Source organism: Lutra lutra, chromosome 8 (genome assembly GCF_902655055.1).
Source record: "Lutra lutra chromosome 8, mLutLut1.2, whole genome shotgun sequence".
In the NCBI taxonomy this organism is placed as follows: Eukaryota; Metazoa; Chordata; class Mammalia; order Carnivora; family Mustelidae; genus Lutra; species Lutra lutra.
In genome coordinates, this window is record NC_062285.1 from 22,736,697 (window position 1) to 22,757,460 (window position 20,764).

The 20,764-nt window shown below is 35.8% G+C and overlaps 1 protein-coding gene across 2 annotated transcripts in view; it reads left to right on the forward strand.

Moving 5' to 3' along the window:
* The window catches only part of CUBN (cubilin), a 274,189-nt gene that overhangs the window by 58,623 nt on the left and 194,802 nt on the right, over positions 1 to 20,764 (forward strand). For both annotated transcript variants that reach the window (XM_047739399.1, XM_047739398.1), the window contains exons 20-23: positions 459 to 624; positions 976 to 1,192; positions 4,105 to 4,235; positions 19,372 to 19,561. In XM_047739399.1, the coding sequence (XP_047595355.1) occupies positions 459 to 624; positions 976 to 1,192; positions 4,105 to 4,235; positions 19,372 to 19,561 (704 nt within the window). The remainder of the gene's footprint in view (positions 1 to 458; positions 625 to 975; positions 1,193 to 4,104; positions 4,236 to 19,371; positions 19,562 to 20,764) is intronic.

The following is a 20,764-nucleotide window of genomic DNA, read 5'->3' on the forward strand; positions in this document are numbered from 1 at the left end:
AATGGATTATTAAAATATGGCGTTTCCATACAGTGGGATATAAAAAGGAATGAAGAAAGGACACATTTTACATGGATAAATCTTGAAAATAAGTTAAAGAAGCTAGTCATATGAGACCAAGTAGTGTGTAATTTTATTTATTTGAAATGTCCAGTGTGGACTTTCTGAGCCTGGGGTTTGAGGGAAATGGGGAATGATCACTAAAACGTATGAAGTTTCTTTAGGGGTGACTAAAATTTTATTTTATGACATTAATACTATCTTTCGGAAATAATTATTCTTAAAAACAGTTGTACTGGATATTATATAAGACAGATGAATCACAGAACTGTATCCCTGAAACAAACAATATGTTATATGTTAGATAATTGAATTTAAATTTAAAAAGCAGTTTTCCAAAATAATATCTAACAAAATAAATTTGAATATACCTTTTTTTGTTCTTGTTGTTTACTCAGATTGGTAGCAGTCCAATTTTGGGTTCTCCTGAAAATAAAAAATATTGTGGCACAGACATACCTTCATTTTTAACATCTGTGTACAATTTTCTTTATGTCATATTTGTGAAAAGTTCTTCTACTGAAAATCGTGGTTTCATGGCCAAATTCAGTTCTGCAGATTTGGGTAAGATACTGACACTTTCTCCTACTTTGCCTTTGGACAGAAAAAGTTAGCAGCAGTAATAAATTATTATAGAAAATTCATCTGCTATGTAGATGTGTAGTCATCAATATTGTAAAAATTTTAAAGTACACTCAAGAGGCAAAGAAAAAAATATATTTCCTAATCAGTACATATCAATAGTTAACAGATATCTACTAATAAAAGAGAAAAACTAGGTTATCTTACGTGGCATATGAGGAACATATTTCTTTTTCAGCTTTTAAGAGGTTATGATCAGATTATTTTATTTTGAATTCCGGGTAGCTTGTTGGTTAGTTATTCTAATAATGATTATTATTTTTATTTCGACAGCATGTGGAAAAATTCTGACAGAGTCAACAGGAATCATTCAAAGTCCTGGCCATCCAAATATCTACCCTCATGGCATCAACTGTACCTGGCATATATTAGTCCAACCCGGCCACCTGATTCATTTGCTCTTCAGGGTGTTTCATCTGCAGTTTCATTACAATTGCACAAATGACTATTTGGAAGTTTATGACACTGGTTCTGAGACATCTCTTGGGAGGTAAAAATATTCTGTTTTTCTTTTCTTTTCTTTTTTTTAAGATTTTTTTATTTATTTATTTGACAGAGAGAGATCACAAGTAGACAGAGAGGCAGGCAGAGAGAGAGAGAGAGGGAAGCAGGCTCCCTGCTGAGCAGAGAGCCCGATGCGGGACTCGATCCCAGGACCCTGAGATCATGACCTGAGCCGAAGGCAGCGGCTTAACCCACTGAGCCACCCAGGCGCCCTCTGTTTTTATTTTCTTTTAACACACAAAGAACCTCCTGCTTACTTGCTTTCCTACTGCAGTGAAGAATGTTAAAATTGACCATGTTGTGTTATAAAAACCAGTTGAGAGCAACATGTTTGCTCCTCAATGACCATTTCTGTATTGCTACTGACTACTCTGTAATCTTGGTCCTCAGTAATTAAGTTTTGACATAGTATATATCCATGAAAGCATTACCAAAATCAAGATAATTCCTCACCTCTGTCTCTCATCCCCATCCCCAGGAAACAACCAACCTTTTGATAACTATAAATTAGTTTGCAAATTCTAAAATTATATAAAAATGGAATTAAACTGTATGTACTCTTTTCTTGTCTGGATTTTCTTAGCGTAATTTTGTTGTTGTTGTTGAGCTTCTTGGATCTGAGGGTTTATAGTTTCATCAAATTGAAAAATTTTTGGTCGTTATTTCTTGAAATAATTTTTCTGTCTCTTCTTCCCTTTGGGGACACTGATTACAAGTATCTTAGGCCATTTGATATTGTCCCCCAGCTTACTGATGAACTCTGCTCATTTGACTTTGAGTTCTTGTTCTCTGTGTGTTTCATTTTGGAAAGTTTCTATTGCTGCGTATTTGAGTGCACCATCTTTTCTTCTGAAATATCTCTTCTGCTATAAATCCTACCAAGTGTATTTTTCATCTTAGACATTATAGTTTTCATTTCTAGAAGTTTAACTTGGATCATCTTTTATATCTTCCCTGTCTCTACTTTACTTTACACAATAATTTTTTTCCTTTAGCTTCTTAAATCTCTGGGATACAGTTATGACTATTTTATGTTTTTTCTGCTAATTCAGTCATCTGTGTCATTTCTTGGTGTTCTGATTGATCAATTTTTCTTCTCATTATGTGTTCCTCTCTCCTCCTTTTCATGTCTAGTAATATTCGATAGGATGCCAGACATTTCCAATTTTGTGTTTTTGTGCAGTGAACATTATTGCATTTCTGTATGTGTTTTTGAGCTTTGTGGTTTTTTTTTTTTTAAATTTAATTCCAGTTTGTGAACATACAGTGTAATATTAGTTGCAGGTGTACAATATGATTTAACCCTTCCATAGAACACCCGGTGCATATCACAAGTATACTCCTCAATTCCCATCACCTGTTTAATCCATCCTGCTTCTCCCCCTCCCTTCTCATAATCATCAGTTTGTTATAATTAAGAGTCTGTTTCTTGGTTTGTCTCTCTCCATTTCTCTCACTCTCTCTCTTTTTTCCTTTGCTCATTTGTTTCTTAAATTCCATATCTGTTGAACTTTGTTTTAGAAATGTATTAAGGTTCTCGGAAACAGCTTGATCATTTCTGGTTCTCCTTTCAAATTCACTTATTTATTGTCTCTGAAGAATTATTGTCCTTCATTGCTTGATATCCAGTATCTTGAGATCCACTGCTTTGTATATTTTTGTCCAGATCAGATTTTCAGTTGTTTCAGATGACAGATTTTATATCCAGCCCCTATTACTACATCTTTTTTGGAAATAGAAATCTCTTGATTACTTTTTTATTTCTTCTTAATTTTGTTTTCTTTTTTCTTACCCATTTTAAACATTTTCCCTTTATTTATTATTTTCTTATTTATTTTCTAAATTAGCTTTCATTATGTGCCATGGGTTTGGGAATGAGGTATTCTCATAGTACATTTTTATTTTCATATCCTAGTGTTTTATTTAATCTCCTAGTGTTATTCTCCCTCTTTATTTTTTCTTTTAAAACTTTCTTCTTCTGGGACGCCTGGGTGGCTCAGTTGGTTAAGCAGCTGCCTTCAGCTCAGGTCACGATCCCAGCATTCTGGGATCGAGTCCCGCATCGGGCTCCTTGCTCGTCAGGGAGCCTGCTTCTCCCTCTGCCTCTGCCTGCCTTTCTGTCTGCCTGTGCTCGCTCTCTCTCCCTCTCTCTCTGACAAATAAATAAATAAAAAATCTTAAAAAAAAAAAAAAACTTTCTTCTTCTGAGTACAATTGGTTCTACTTAGCAAAAATTTAACATGGCTCGGTAACCAAACTTTTACCTCCACATAGGCCAGCTGTTTAAAGATAATACCTCTTTAGGTACTATAGGGCTCCTATATAGGAACCTATATAGGACTCACTCTATAGGGCTCACTTTTCTAGGCATTGTTCTAACCCTCTTAAATGTAGTATATTAACTCATAAAATTCTAAAAACAACTCTATGAAGTAAATGCTATCATAATCTCCATTTTAGAGATGAGAAAACTGAAGCATTGGGGTTGAGTGATCTGCTTAAAGTCATAATGCCTCCAAATGATGGAGCTGACACTAGAGTCTGTGCTCTATGAGTTTATGGTCTATGCTTTCTCTTTATTGTGTAACTTTATTACATTTTTATTAATAAGTTCATTAATATGCTATACAGTGACTTTGTATACCTTGCAACTTCTCATTTCCTTAAACTTCTTATGCATGGCAAGCCACACAGCTAGGTATACACATATAACCATTTCAGGGAAGTAATCATGAATAGGACGATCTTCAGCAACTTTATAAATGTTTTGGGTTTGAAATATATTTGTTTTTCAAGGTTAGTGGGGGGTTATTATTTTTTATTTTTACATGTCCTAATTTTTGGTGCATGATTTCAAGTATACTAAAAGTTTTCAAATCTGTTCTTGGTTTCAAACAGATACTGTGGAAAATCAATCCCACCGTCTCTTACCAGTAGTACCAACTCATTAATTCTTAAATTTGTGGCTGACTCTGACCTTGCTTATGAAGGCTTTTTAATAAGCTATGAAGCAACCAATGCATCAACAGGTAACAGAACAAAATTGTATACTTGGTTTTGCTCACTCCATTGCAAAAACATACTATGAGAATGCTTCATCCCCAAACCTGTGGCACATAATGAAAGCTAATTTAGAAAAGAGTATAGTGACTTCAGTGCCTTGCTTATTAAAAATAGCAATTAGACCGCAATATTGTATCAGTGTTAAATTTTCTAATTAACATAATTGTAAGTATTCTGTAAGAGAATGTTTTTATTCTTAGGAATGATATATTAATGTTTTTAGGGGTAAAGACATGCCATATCTCTAAAATATTCTCAGTTGGCTCAGATGGTAAGTAAATGAGTAAGTTAGAAAAAGGGACAGAGATAAAGCAATGAGGGCAATATACAAATAGTAAATCTAGGTAAAAAGAATTTGTGAGCTAGTTCTTAAAACTTTTTAAGTTTAAAATTCTATCAAAATAAAATGTTACTTATGAGACTGAATACTAATTTTAAGAAATTAGAGAAAATTCCTAGATGATTATCTTTTAAAACCCACCCCATAAATAAATAGATAAATAAATAAAAATGTATGTATTTATTTTTAAAAACTTCCACTCAGAATCCCTTCCCAATTTCTCATGTATTTCTTCTCAGAGTACCTGACCACCATACTTTATTTCATGCAAAATTGCTGTTTTCTGGTAGTTTAAGTTCTGTGTTTAGGTAGTGTGGCTTTAGATTTCTCCAGAATCGTGAGTGTGAGTGATTCATGCACTTTTCTCTCCTGAGGGCCCCATTCCAGGAGACAGTTTATTATCCAGCTCAAGCACATAGGAAATTGAATCCCCAGCAATTACCATAGTTTATGTTAAATGACTGACGCATTCACTGGACTTTGTCCAGGTGTTTAACATCCAATGACCAAAATTGGCTTTTTAAGAAATTACAGTGTGCACACAATTTTCCATACTTCTGTAGTTTTATGTGCCTCATATATTTGGCCCAAACCACACTGAATATTAGATTAAGATTTGGAGTCAGTCACTTGGACTCTTTGGGCCACAGTTTTCTCATCTGTAAAATTAAGGAATTGGATTTGATAATCTCTGAGATGGTGTCTGGCTCTAATCAGCTATGAACACAAGTTTAATTTGTTGCCTGAATAAACTGGCTGTGTCTTAGATAACATACGTGCTGGTGGGACCTGCTGAAAATATGGAACTCTTTGTTATGGTGTGCAAAGTAAGACATAGCTCTGTAATGATGAAAGCAACCTCACTAATACCACACTGACTTATAAGGCAGTAGCAAGTGCAGTAGGAACTAAGAGCAACCACAATAATCTGGCAGGAAGGATATTAAAGTTAAATTTTAATCTTAAAAAAAAGGTTTTCAGAAAGATAAGATACAGGTAAAGTAAAAGAAAGGTGAGAAAAAGGGAAGAAACAAACAGAGGAGAAAAAGAAGCTGATAAAGAAAACACAGAGAGGCTGGGTGGCTCAGTCAGTTAAGCATCTGCCTTTGGCTCAGGTCATGATTTTGGGGTCCTGAGATGGAGCCCCACACTGGGCTCCTTGCTTGGCGGGAAGTCTGCTTCTCCCTCTGTCCCTCCCACTGCTCGTGCACACTCTCTCTCTTTCTCTCACTCAAATAAATAAATAAAAAGAAAGACAATACAAGAAAAGATATTTGACAAAAAGAGAAGGGAGCCCTGATATCGGAAACTCAAAAGACTCTTCTATCTGCCTCTCTGGGTGATAATCATTACTTTGACTTCTGCCTGGTCCAGACAGCGTCGAAATCACAGACAAGGAGTGTTCGCCTTCCCATCCTTGGCCAAGTCTGGCTGATCACTATGCTCCTTCCTTTTGCTGGTGAACTCACTCGGCCTGACTAATAGTCAAGTATTCTAAACAGCAATCAGATGACAGACCCAGGAAGCCATATGGCACATTCAACTTAACCATTTTGGAGCCTGTCTCAGTTTCCTATTGGGCAGGACGTGACTGACTGGCTGTCGTGATTGTTACTGGTGGCCCCACGGGACTGTTCAGGGAGGGACTGATGTGGGGGTTGTGCTGGCAACTACCAGCCCATGGGCTAACCCTGTAGGCAACCTGAGTCCTGGGGGCTGCCCAGGAAATAGGAGGTGTAGGGATGTAGGTGTAGGGATGTGTTCTTTTCAGTTGTCACCTGATTTTTTTGTATTCTCTACAAAATACAATCTCAGGAAAGAGCCCCGATGGAAGCTTAGTCATTGGCCCTCATCCTTCTGCTCTAGCAGAAGTTACTTTCAGAGCAATAATGACAATATTCGGCTTGTGATTTCTAGTTCACAGCAGGTGTGAGTTTCTCAGCTGAAATCTTTCCTGTCTTTATCTAGTGAAGGTTCAATTTCCTGACTTGAATTCCATCTTTATTTCATGCCATGGGGCTATGATGTCAGCTCCTAAATATGTGTTTGGGAGGAAAGAGATCAGTTTCTGCTCATTACTTTGACTCCCTCCCTCATCACAGTTTCTCCCTGGCATCCAGATGTGCCTGGGGAAATAGAAACAAGAACGAACCAGTAAAATGTTTCTGGGTAGAAATTCTGAAGAATTTTTTTAGTAGCATTATTAGAATAGGTTTTACATGTTTGCTTATTTAAAGTATAAAATATTTGAATTTTGAAAGAATATAGTTTGATTATCCAGCTAACTTTACTAATTTCAATTGTAATTTTATATTCTATTAGCATCTCCTACATATGAATTAAAATAATCTTACCCACAAGGAGACTTTTAAGGTATAAGAAAGAATAGAGAAATGTACTTGATGACTTTTCTATTTTAATATTAGACAAAACCCATGTAACACTTAGTCCAATGTTTTCAAAACATTGCAACATTCATGCCTCATTAGTGGGCCATGACGTTAACTTACTATGTTACTATCTGTATTTGTTCAAAGTATGGAACAGATAGAAAAGAATAGAATAGAAAGTATCAGTTTATCATACAAATTTGGTGTCACCTCCTGAAACTGTTTGCAATATCCATGTGTGTGCATGATTGATGTAAATGTGTTTTTATGGTGTGTCAGAAAGTTCAAAACCAAATCCAGTTTAATTACTTATTTTTTTTTTTTAATGAAGGAAAGTGAGGACCCACTATTGAATTTTCCTCTCAAGAATGCACAGCTAGTCGGTTTAGAAGCCAAACCAAAACAGTTCAGTCCCAACATTTAATCCATTTGTTTCATCCTGTCCAGGTGAGCTCTTGGAAATGCTCCAGATTAAATGTACTTGGTGTGGCTGGTAATATTCAACTCAGAGTATGGAAGGACTGTAGTGAACTTCTTATTTTCTGCAAAAAAGGGGGGGGGGCTTTATAGTTGTCTGAAAAAATGGTCAGGAAGTGTCAGACCCACATCAGTATAGGGTTAAAAGTGGGTAGTAGTGGGCTTTCCGAACTCCCACATTCCCAGTTCAGAGTTCCCACCCACCCTATAGTCTATATTTCTTTCTTATTTTTTTAAAGATTTTATTTATTTTTTTTGACAGAGAGAGAGAGAGATCACAAGTAGGTGGGGGGGGTGGGGGAGCAGGCTCCCTGCTGAGCAGAGAGCCCAATGTGGGGCTCGATCCTAGGACCCTGAGATCATGACTTGAGCCGAAGGCAGAGGCTTAACCCACTGAGCCACCCAGGTGCCCTCCTTATAGTTTATATTTCATCAGTTACCCTGAAATGAGCCCAGAAGAGGCATTTAAGACTGAGAAGTTAAGTGATGACCAAAAGGACAAAAGTGAGTTTCTTTAGAAGAAATGAATAGGGGATACTGTTTCTATTTTCAAACTTTGGTCCAGGAGAGTGGTGTTCTCAAACTCTAGTGTTTATAAGAAACTTGGGGTGGGATTTTCTTGTTACAAATTCAGGTATCAGGTCCCCATCCAGAAATTTGGATTCAAATATGTCTAGGGTGGGTTATCACCAATTCAAATGGTTCTAATAAAATCTCACAGTTCTTCAGAGATTCTGGACATTAAGTCTTAGTGCATAAATTGCTATAGAATTACAACTGAGGTGTAATGGGGAATTAGACTTCCACCAGTCATGCTGGAAAGTACTTTCCGTGCTACTGAAAGGCTGATGGCTAAGTCACAAGTTTTGGGCTGTAGGCCAGCCTTGACACTACCTTGGAAAAGTACCAAGCTCCCTCATTCTTTTCATTCACCTTGAACTCTGAATTTTCTGCTATGAGATATTCAGATATTTTCCTTCTGGGAAAGGTTTTTAGTTAGTCTATTGCTCTTTTAAAGATTTACTTTTGCATCGGTCAGAATATCTCCTATTTTGTATATGTGGGTATTCCCAACACTTCACAGCTTGGTAGGTTGGTCTTATTTAATTTATTACATTTCTTCATCCTTAGGATGAGGTGCTAAATGAACATTTGTGATATTCCTAGTCCTTCTTCTCACCTTCATTTCTAAATTGACATTTCCTGCATGGAGAAACCAGGGATTGTTAAAGAGTACAGGATTTGAAAGGGAAGACTTGGGTTTGAATTTTAGCTTTGTCATGTCTGAACTAAGTAATATTCAGAACTTAACCTCTGGGAGTCTGAGATCCCTCATCTATACCCCTCTACAACGTGGACATTGTGACACGTGGCTGTTTTATACAGTTGGGGAAGATTAAATGAGACATTCTGTGTGAAAATTACACAATCGCTGTGAACCACCATGACTATTCCCGGTTTAAAATGAATTACTGAGGTCCAAGTACAATTTCACAATAGCTGTGTTGGTGAGTTAGCTTACATTCATATTCAGTTAGTCACCTGTGAGGGGAAAGAAAAAGCCATGGCCATGACCCCCTAGCAGCATATTGTGGCAAAATGTTAGATTTTGGTTAAGGAAGATTCTGTTTTCCTGAAAGAGAAACTGAAGCTGAAATTTTATCTTCTCTGAAGTCTTCACTTTGAAGAATGCTAACCAAATATGCCAGCTGAAGCAGGTGATGGTTCCTGGGTTGACTATTCTGTACATTTACAAAAAGTCTGAGGTCATATGGATTCATACAGACATGGAAGTTTCATAAATGAGATCAGAAAGCACCACCTATGGATTGATCCCTAATGTAATTGGACAATCACATAGGTTATCGCAAATGGCAAAGTGGGGAGATGATGGAGCAGTTATCCGTGATCTTGGGTCTCCCAAGGTGATGCATTCTTCTGTGCACTCTTCCTGTCTCCCAGATCATATGGGACTGATGTCATCACTGCTTTGTGGATTAAGGATATCTATGTTTTGGATTTTCCTTTTTGATAATGAACTGAATGTTACATTCTTTAAACTTATTTGAAAATACTAAGTGGAGGGAGAGATACATTTTTAGAAAAATACAGTTTTGTGCCTTTGTAAGGGTTCATAGAGAACTTTTGTATATTCTCCCTTTCCTTTTTTTTTTTTTTTTTTTGGTTGTTGTTGGGGTTGATCAGAAAGAGAGATATGTGAGGCCTACTAACAGTTGTTTTTGATCTTCAGAGGGGTGCTTTTCCATTGCTAGTTCGGTTGAATATAATGGATAGAAGAAATGTATTTTTCTCCTTCATCTTTGTAAATATTAGACCATCATAAAAAGCAAACTGCCATTGGATAGGAGTTTTCCTTTAGCAAGATGAGATATAAAGAAAAGGCATTTTTAGGGGCTCTGGTTGGCTCAGTTAGTTAAGCGTCTGACTCTTGATTTTAGTTTAGGTCATGATCTCAGGGTCGTGAGGTTGAGCCCCACATTGGGCTCTGTGCTGAATGTGGAGCCTGCTTACAATTCTCTCTCCCTCTCTGTCATTCCTCTCCCCTCCAAGCCTCCTACCCTGCACACAAGAACTCATGCGTGCACAGTGCTCTCTCAAGTGAAAGGAAGGAAGGAAGGAAGGAAGGAAGAAAGAAAGAAAGAAAAAGCATTTTTATGTTTACATTTTGTATGTATATAACAAATATCAAGCAACATGTGAATTTCCTTTTGTGGACTATATCCAATTTTAATTATTTGTGCTTTATTGCAAAGCAGAAGAGAAAATCAAAAACCTAGCATTAATATATCTCAGTATTAATATTATTCTCAAAAGAGTCATTTATACTGTGAAGAGAAGAAAGCATAAACTTTCTACAGACTCCAGTGTTAGCTAAGAGGAATTACTAACCTCTCCAGAAATAGATGCAGTAAGTTCAGAATACTACTGTTTATCTCTCCACAAAATCAGACATGTGACTCTCATAAGACTGCAATCAAATTTTAATATTAAATATCCTATTTAATATTTATAGCAGATGTACCCTTCAAAAATAATTTTTATTTCTCTAATTTTAGTTTTATTTATTATTTAGTGGATAGCTGAATTATTTAGTGACTTGACTTTAGAGAACTCACCTGTCTTTGCATGGAACCTTCAGACTTTTATATAACCAGAGATTTTATTTCATAATTTCATAAAGTAAGTTCACCTGTAGTTTCAACAAATACCTATATGCATGTAATCACATGTCTTTGCATGGAACCTTCAGACTTTTAATATAACAGAGATTTTTATTTCATAATTTCATAAAGTTCACCTGTAGTTTCAACAAATACCTATATGCATGTAATCACATTCAAGATATAGAGTAATTTTATCATCCCAGAAAGAATCCTCATGTCCTTTTGATCGATCCTTCTACATCATCCATCTCAACAAACGCAAACCTGGTTCTTATCACTATGAATTAGTTTTTTTTCTGTTCAGAAAGCAAATATGAGTAGTATATACCCTCCTATATCTGGCTTCTTTCTTTTATCATAATGCTTCTGAAATTTGTTCATGTTGTTCTACTTATAAGTAGTTCTTTTTGTTTAATTGCTGAATTGCCTTCCATTGTACAGATGTATCATAATTTGGTTATTCATTCACCTATTTTTGGATAGTTAGATTGTTTCATTTTTAGCTATTATGAAAAAAGGGGCTGTGAACATTGGTGTACTATTTTTTTCGTGGACTTGGGTCATCAGTTCTCTTAGATAAATAAATACCTAAAATAGAATCTGGGTCACATGGTAATTCTATTTTTTTTTTTTTAAAGATTTTACCCATTTACTTGACAGACAGAGACCACAGGTTGGCAGAGAGGCAGGCAGAGAGAGAGAGGAGGAAACAGGCTCCCCGCTGAGCAGAGAGCCCGATGCGGGGCTTGATCCCAGGACTCTGGGATCATGAACTGAACCGAAGGCAGAGGCTTTAACCCACTGAGCCATCCAGGCGCCCCAATTCTATTTTTCATTTTATGAAAAACTGCCAGGCTTTTTCCCCCAAAGTGATTATACCATTTTATATTTTCCCCTGCAATGAATGAGAATTACCCTTTTTCTATGTCTTTGTCAACACTTGGTACTGTCAATATTTCATGTTTAGCCTCTAGTAGTTGTGAAGTACTGCCTCACTGTTTAAATTTGCATGTCCCTGATGACTAATAGTGCTGAGAACGTTCTCACATGCTTATTGACAGTTTATACATCTTTTCTTATGAGCTGTCCATTAAATCACTGGTTCATTTTTATTTGCGTTATTTGTCTTATTATTGTCTTACGTGATATATTCTGGAAACAATTATGTCCCTTTTCAGATAAATGCATTGCAAATATTTTCTTTGTGTGAAACTAGCCTACCCCACCTTAACAGTGTTGTTTGAAGAACAGAAGTATAATAGTCCCTTTTTTCTTTTCTGCTTAGTGTTCTTTGTATTGTTGTCTAAGGAAATCTCTGTGCCTGCTAAAGTTATGAGGAATTTTTTTCTTGTACATTCTTCTACTAAGTCTTAGAGTTCGAAGTTTCACATTTATGTTTATGATCCATTTGAGCTAATTTTTCTATATCAGATATGAATTATGTGTCCAAGTTAACAAATGGTATTTAATGTTCGAACACTATTTTTTGTAAAGATTCTCCTTTTTTCACTGAATTGCTTTTACATTCTTGTTGCAAATCAATTGCCCATGCATGTTTGGGTGTGCTTATGGAATCTCTATTCTATTCTATAGGACTCAATATTATGTAATTGTATAGTGTATCTTAAAATCAGAAAGTTAAGTCCTCCAGGTTTTTCAAAGTTGTTTTTTTGGTTATTCTAGATCCTTTACATTTCTATAGGTCTTTAGAATCAGCTTTTCAAGTTTAACTTAAAAAAAACTACATCAAACCAAATCAAAACAAAACTTATTGGGAATTTGATGGAGAATATATTGAATTATAAATCAGTACAGGATCAAAGGGCATCTTAAATTGAGTCTTCCAATCCATAAACATATTTTACTTCTCCATTTATTCAAATATTTTAAATTTCTTTCAGCAATGTTTTAAATTTTTCACTATAGAGTTTTTGCACATTCCCATTGAACTTATTATCAAGTGCTTTATGTTTTTATATTTTTATAAATGATATTTTAGGGACACCTGGGTGGCTCAGTTGGTTAAGCATCTGCCTTTGGCTCAGGTCATGATCCCAGGGTCCTGGGATTGAGTCCTGCATCGGACTCAGTAAGAGTCAGTAAGAGCCTGCCTCTCCCTCTGCACCCCCCCACCCTCCGCTCATGGTCCATGTGCGCTCGCACCCTCTCTCTCTCTCTCTCTGACAAGTAAATAAATAAATAAAATCTTTAAAAAAAATAAAAAACAAATAAATGATATTTTAACTTTCATTTTTTAATTGTTTGGCTCATATTTGCAAGTTAAATTGATTTTTGTATATTTACCTTGTATTCTGTAATTTTGTTAAACTCAGTTATTCTAGTAACTTTTTAATAGATTACTTAGTATATTCAACATAGATGATCATATCTGTGAATAATAACAGCTATATTTTTTCTTTTCCAATCTCTCCCTCTCACCTTATTACAATGGTGAGTGACTTCTGTATTATGTTGAATAGACAAGATGAAATCAAACATATTGGCCTTGTTCTTAATCTTAACAGAAAAGCATTTAATCCTTTATTACTAAGTGTCATGTTAGCTTTGGGTTTTTCATAGATGTCCTTCTTTTGCTACTATTCTCTTTTCTTTTCAGCTTACAGAAGTTTTTAATACTCCATTTTATTGCCTACATGGACTTTTTTATAAAAAAGATTTTATTTATTTATTTATTTATTTAGAGCATGAGCAGGGGGAGGGGCAGAGGGAGAGGGAGAGAGAATCTCAAGCAGACTCCTCTCTGAGCTTGGAGCCTGATGTGAATCTCCAGGTCATGACCCTGAGATCATTACCTGAGGTGACTGACCTTAACCGACTGAGCCACCCAGGTGCCCTACTCATTAACTTTTTAATTATACCTCTTTTTTGTGTATTTGCTCAAGGGCTAACAAAATGCTTTCTTAGCTTATCAGTAAGTCTGCTTAGAGTTAATATGCTGCTACTTCACTTCACACCTTATATTTTATACCTGATACTGTATTTCACACACTTCTCACATTACAAATGTAATAACCCCACAACAGTATGTAATTCTGTCTGCCTCTTCTTAATGCTACTTTAATTGTATCTTTTAATTCTACTTATATTATAAACTCCACCTTACTATAAAGAAGAGCAATCTTTATATTTATCTAGTTGCTTACCATTTCTGGCTTTCTTCAGTCCTTCTTATACATACATGTTTCCCTCTGGTATAATTTGTCTTTGGCATAATGACATTGTTAGTTTTTCATGTAGTATCATCACTTTTAGTGATGAATTCTCTCAGCTTCTGTTTGTCTAAAAATGTCCTTTTTGCACTCTCATTTTGAAAAACTTTATCAGGGATTACCTGAATGGCACAGTTGGTTAAACTTCCGACTCTTGGTTTCAGCTCAGGTCATGATATCAGGGTTGTGGGATGGAGCCCCTAGTTGGGTTTCATGCTCAGCATTGGGTCTGCTTGAGATTCTCTCTCCCTTTCCTGCTGCCACTTCTACTCATGCTCTCTCTCTCTCAAATAAATAAATCTTTTAAAAAAGTTTTTAAAAAAAGACTTTTTCTGGGTAATTAAACTTTTTTTCTGTCAACACCTTAAAAATATATTCCATTTTCTTCTTGCCTCCATTGTATCTAATTAGAATCCAGCTACTATGCATATCATGGTTTTCCTGTATATAATGTGTCATTTTTCCTCTGGCTCCTTTATTTTTCTTGTATTTGTTTTTCAATGGTTTGAGGTACCCAAGTGTGATTTTCTTTTATTTTTCTTGCTTAGGATTAACTCAAGTCCTTGAAGCTAATTTGATTTTTCAAGTCAATTTAGGAGAATTTTAGTCACTATATTTTTTCTTTTTTACCTATTTTCATTATCTTCTCCTTCTGGGTCTCCAATTATATGTGTGCTAAACTATTTGGTAATTTTTTTTCTAGGTTTTGAGAATCTGTTCATTTTTCTGCACATTTCCCCTTTTTTTCCTTCAGATTAAACCATTTCTATTCATACACCTTCAAGTTCAATGATCCTTTTTCTTCTACCTCAAAGTTTCTATTAGGCCTATCTATGAATTTTTAAATCTCAATTAGTATACTTTTTAAAAAAAATTTCAGTTGAGTTAACATACAGTATTATTATTAGTTTCAGGTCAGTTGATGTACTTTTAAATTATAGAATTTCCATATGATTCTTTTAATAATTTCCTTTGTATTGCCAAGATTTTCTATGTATTTACCATTGAGACTGTATTTTTCTTTAAATCTTTGAGCATATTTCTAGTAGTTGTATTAAAGTTTTTGTCTGCTAATCTAATATCTGGCCATCTTTGAGTCACAAGGTCACATTTTTTCTTGACTATGATTTATATTTCTCTAAAATAGTTAATTTTTCTCTAAAAAATAGCAGTTTTTGAGTTTTATACTGGATATGGTAAATGATTTGTGTAAAAACTCTGCTTTCTCTTTCTCTGAAGTTTTATGGCAGTTCAATATTTAGCTGATTATTTTATATACTTGTATAGGTTTGTATTTTGTATTTGTTAAGGCATATTTGTGAAAATCCCCAGGTGTTTCCTAAATCCTTCTAACTAGGTAGGCAGGCCTTGTCAAGACTTATACTTTAGTAGGGAAATTCAAGGAAAGCTTACTCTTGGTCATGGTCCTCATTTCTAAGGGGTGGCCTTTCCAGTTCTCAGATGGGTGTTTGACATGTAAAAGAGGGGATTCTGATGCGGGGAGAACTCCATACTCTCCCAGTATTGCCTGGCCTCTGGCTTCCAGCCTAGTAGCAGCTACTCTCTGGTATGCCTTTTGAACTCACCTCATGTATGCCCAGCCCAGGCTCAGGCAAGAATACATAGGGAACTTTACACAGATGGCTGGTCCTCCTCTCTGTATAATTCTTCCCTATTAGAGCATTTCCCTGTAGTCCCAGCTCTTTTGACAGCCCTAAACTCAGATTCCTGCTTCCTCAGCTGAACAGTACTGTCTAGTATTTACTACTTGGACTTGAGCAATCTGCTGTGATCAGAAAATTCTGCATAAAGAGCCAAGGAAATAAAATTCCACCTCATGAATTTTCTGTCTGTCAAGGATCACAATCTTGAACTGTCCATTGCCTGGTGCCTCATATATTTTGTCCAGTTTCATAGTTGTTATGGATGGGGGCTAGTTTAGCACTAGTTATTTGTCATGGCTGGAAGCAAAGATTTCTATACTTTAGATTGAATAAACATGATAAAATATTAAAGAATCTTAACCTACTCAGTAAAGGAGATAGGAAGGAGAGAGAGCAGGAACATGAGATAAGAAAAGTGGAGGGGGTAATAGGATGGGGATAGAGAAAGTGGGAAGAAAATAGATACTTGTCCCACCCTCTCAATTTTCAATACATAGTTATGTAATAAAATGTTAACAAATATTTATTAGATGTATTCTGGTCCAGATAATATGGTAAGTGACAGTTAATAATTGTTAATAAGGTCCTGTTTATATTTTCAGACATAGTAGAGGAAATGTACTCCCATAAAGACAATCACAATTCTGTATTTTGGGAGCTTAAATTGCTATTTGCATAAATTTTAATTGAGCACAAGAAAATTAATTCTGGCTTGATTTGGAGGAGTTTCACAGAAGAAGTGATATTTGACTTTGACTTTAAATGATGTCTGAGTTTATTTGTTTAATGGTGTGTTGGGGTAGAAGGGAAGTTGTTAGATAAAACATTTCAAAGTGAACAGTGTGAGGACCATTTGAATACATAAGGGACTTTGTGCCAGAAAAGAAGCTTAATGAGTAAGTCAAAATCTCAGTAGGGGTTAAAAAACAAACACCAATTGTGGCACAGTAGTCCCCTGCATATAGACAAGGTACAGGAAAATAAATCATCATTACTTCTCAAATATTTGTTGAATTGGTTCTTTTACATGAGATCCTGCTCATACAAACCATCCACCTGCAGACTAATTGCAAGTTGTGTTAGAAATATCCAGTACAGTGGCTCAGGGGGTTAAGGCCTCTGCCTTCTGGTCAGGTCATGATCCCGGGATCCTGGGATCGAGCCCCACATCGGGTTCTCTGCTCAGTGGGGAGCCTGCTTCCTCCTCTCTCTCTGCCTGCCTCTCTGCCTACTTGTGATCTCTCTCTCTCTCTCTCTGTCAAATAAATAAATAAATCTTAAAAAAAAAAAAAGAAATATCCAGTACAGTTGTATTTCCCTTCTGGAAGTAGAGTGGGTAGGCATGAAATATTATCTCTAAGAACATATGACATACAGATTTGCTCTAGATATTTGACTGACTGGCTAAAACTATCTGAATGTGGGATGGTCAATGACTCTGCCAGTTCTATCAGCTCAGGGAGACTACGTCATAACCTTCATTTAATGTACATTTGATCCATGAATTGTTACTGCAGTAATACTCATTATTGCTGTGAAATACTTAATAGACCACTTCTACACCCCCTTCTGTCTGCCCCTCTCTCCCCCCACCCTGCCTTCCTCCTGCCTTTCCCCTTCCTTCTTTTCCTTCCATCCTTCCTCCTTGAAGGACTATTTCTTGGCAGACTGCAGAAAACTATGCAGTATTCATAATTGAAGTTAAATAACCTTTCAATTTTTTTCAATAAAGTAAAACCTTGCTGGCTTGCTGTTTAAAATAGAGGAAGTCAAATATTTGATGAGTACCATTCCTCTGAGGGTTATACATAGGTAGTAGAACTTGTAATATTTTCTTTTTTTTTCTTAAGATTTTATTTATTTGACACAGAAAGAGAGAGAGAGAAAGAGAGAGAGAGAGAGAGAGACAGAAAACAAGTAGGGGAAGTGGTGGGAGCAGGAGAAGCAGGCCTCCCGCTAAGCAGAGAGCCAGATGTGGGGTTCGATCCCAGGACCCTGGGATCATGACCTGAGCCAAAAGCAGCTGCTTAACAACTGAACCACCCAGGTGCCCCAAGGACTTGTAATATTCTCTTTGCATCTTTGTACTCTCAATATCAGTGGGTCCTCTCTTCTGACTATGATTATTCAGCAACAAATGGGAAATTTGACATCCAAACATCCTCATTTTCTTTTTTCACCCATAAGAAAGTATAATAGCTTATTCTCCCTCAGAACCTTTTAGTAGGAGGCCTGTGTCTACTCCTGGACCCTAGATTTATGTTATTACTAGATACAATTGCAACTACATTAAAAATGCTTGAAACTGGATTTTCTTTGGAAAATATCTCAGATTTGAAGGGCATAGGAGATTGAATGGGTTGGTTGGTAAATAGAGAGCCTGATGGACTGAATAGGTGAAGTTAAAATTCTTAAAAGTAGAACAGTTAATACTGAATTACAGCATAAAATTGTCCAAGTATTATTTTTTTGAGGATTTATTTGAGAGACAGAGAGAGAGAGGGGGAGACTCTCCAGCAGCCAAGATGTGGGATTCCATCCCATGGCCCTGAAATCATGACCTGAACTGAAATCAGGAGCAGGATGTTTAACCAAGAGAGCCACTGAGGGAGCCCTCCAAGTATCGTAATGTTTAATGTGAATATCTGATTTATTCCTTATCGTTTATGTTCTACTTTTTCTACACTTTTCTGAACTATTTTGAAACATAATGACGATTACTACCATTTATTGAGCATGTACCATGTGCCAAGCCATTTAATTATGCAATTCTCTAACACATATATGTAGAGTCAAATATAGTTGTCATCCCCATTTGGGATATGAGGCTCAGAGAGGTGAAGTAATCTGCCCAAGGTCACATAGCTTGTCCGTGTTTGAGGGAGGCATTGATTCAAGCTCAGCCCGATTCCCAATACTTACCTTCTATTCTTCACGTGGCTGAGATACCTGCTTTGTCATTTTTCATAAATGCATGCTTTGATGAAAACCATTTTATTTATTTATTTATTTATTTTAAGATTTTATTTATTTATTTGTCAGAGAGAGAGCGAGAGAGAGCACAGGCAGGCAGAGTGGCAGGCAGAGGCAGAGGGAGAAGCAGGCTCCCTGATGAGCAAGGAGCCGGATGTGGGGCTCCATCCCAAGACGCCGGGATCATGACCTGAACAGAAGGCAGCTGGTTAACCGACGGAGCCACCCAGGCGTCCCGATGAAAACCATTTTAAAGGAAGGTTATGAAAACGAGGACAGAACTGAATTATTTCTAGCGCCCCTCTATGATTTCCATGGTTGAGCCTAATGTTTAATGTTTAGGTTAATGTGCATAAATTAAAACATTATAACACTTCCAAGGTCTAAAAAGTTTGGATATATGTAACGATTTGTACTACGTAGCTTACTTAGGCTTACTATTATTTTTTAAAGATTTTATTTATTTATTTGACAGAGAGAGACACAGTGAGAGAGGGAACACAGCGGAGGGAGTGGGAGAGGGAGAAGCAGGCCTCCCGCAGAGCAGGGAACCGGATGCAGGACTCGATTCTAGGACTCTGAGATCATGACCTGAGCCAAAGGCAGACGTCTAACGACTGAGCCACCCAGGCGCCCCTCTTAGGCTTACTATTAATAATTACTTTTGCCTTTGAGATTTAAAAAAAAATCTTTATTTTGAAAGGAAATCATTATTTAACATTCAATGGCCTGTTGAAAATCAAGTACATTGGCATAAATTGATGAAATGTCTATCACTGAATGTCTTATAGATATAGCCTGTTATTTTCTCTTTTCTCCATTATGCTGTATTTCTTTCCACAGCATGCATGGAAAACTATACAGAAGAATCTGGGACTTTCACTTCTCCAAACTTCCCTGGTAATTATCCCAACAATTGGAAATGCGTTTATAGGATCACGGTGGAAACCAGCCAACAGATTGCATTACACTTCACAAATTTCTCTTTGGAGGAGGCCATTGGTGGGCACTGTATAGATTTTGTGGAAATCAGGTAAGCGCCTTTATTTCATCACCTTTTCTGTTACTGGTTTTAATTCATAATCTTTCCTGGAAAGGGTAAAGAAAACACATGGAAATTCTCTCTAAAGCAGACTGTTGTGCCCTTTCTTGCAAGATGTAAAGTTTTCCATGTGGACCCTGATTTAACAGAAGAAAACCAGGAAATTGCATAAGTTTCAGTGGTTATTTTGAAGTGATTATTTTATTGAGAATATTTGAAAATAAACTCCAGATTTTATTTGGACAGATTAAACAGATGTACTACTACTGTGAAATTAGGTCCTTGCAATTATTAAAAACCTACTTTCTTTATAGGAAAATAAATTTAAATTTTAGGCTGTTCATTGTACATTTGGTCTAATTATATCACAAAAATGATGGTAAGATAACAACCTTAAAGTTTTTAGAAAGTTTTTGTGTTCAACTAATAAAAGTCTAGGCTTGTGAATTTTAGTGTGAGACCCTTTCTTCTTTACTTCTTTGGTATTTAGAGAGAATGAGTTTAAAAAGTTATATTTGCAGTAAAAGTAAGTTAACCTATATATTGCTCTCTACTCAGATCATTACATTGAATTAATCAGGCTAATCAACTTGGTGTATATTTGGTTAAATTTTTTATTTGGCTTTTTGAAAGCCTAGAATATTATACTTTTTTATAATACATTTTATTCTATTATGTAAAGTGAGGTACTAAAATAATAAACCACAATTGTATCATATCATGCCAAAATAACATAAATTCTAAATTTGCAATAATTAATCATTAGATTTTAATGTTGAGTCACTCCCCCCCCCGTTTTTTTAAGCTTGAAAAGCTCCATATTACAAAGTAGGTATAAGACTCTGAAAAGTTCTTGGGGAAAAATTATTTTCAAAATTTTGCTAAATATGTCAAATATAAGATTAAATTTTGAAAAATTCAAAATAGAAAGAAAAAATTTCCAGTTTTCTCTGTAAAATTAAGTAACATTTGTTTATACTGTTAATAATTATGGTTTCTTTATCCCATTACATATTATGTATGTAATTTCTACATGTTCATTCTCTCTGTGTTCTCTGACACATTTGCCAGATGCTTTTCTCAGCTTGAAATTGGTTATATAAAATGTCGCATGAACCAAAAATGATGTTCCTTATTAAGGAATTCAAATGCTATATAATAAAGTGAAAAATTGAAAACTTGAAATTGTGACTT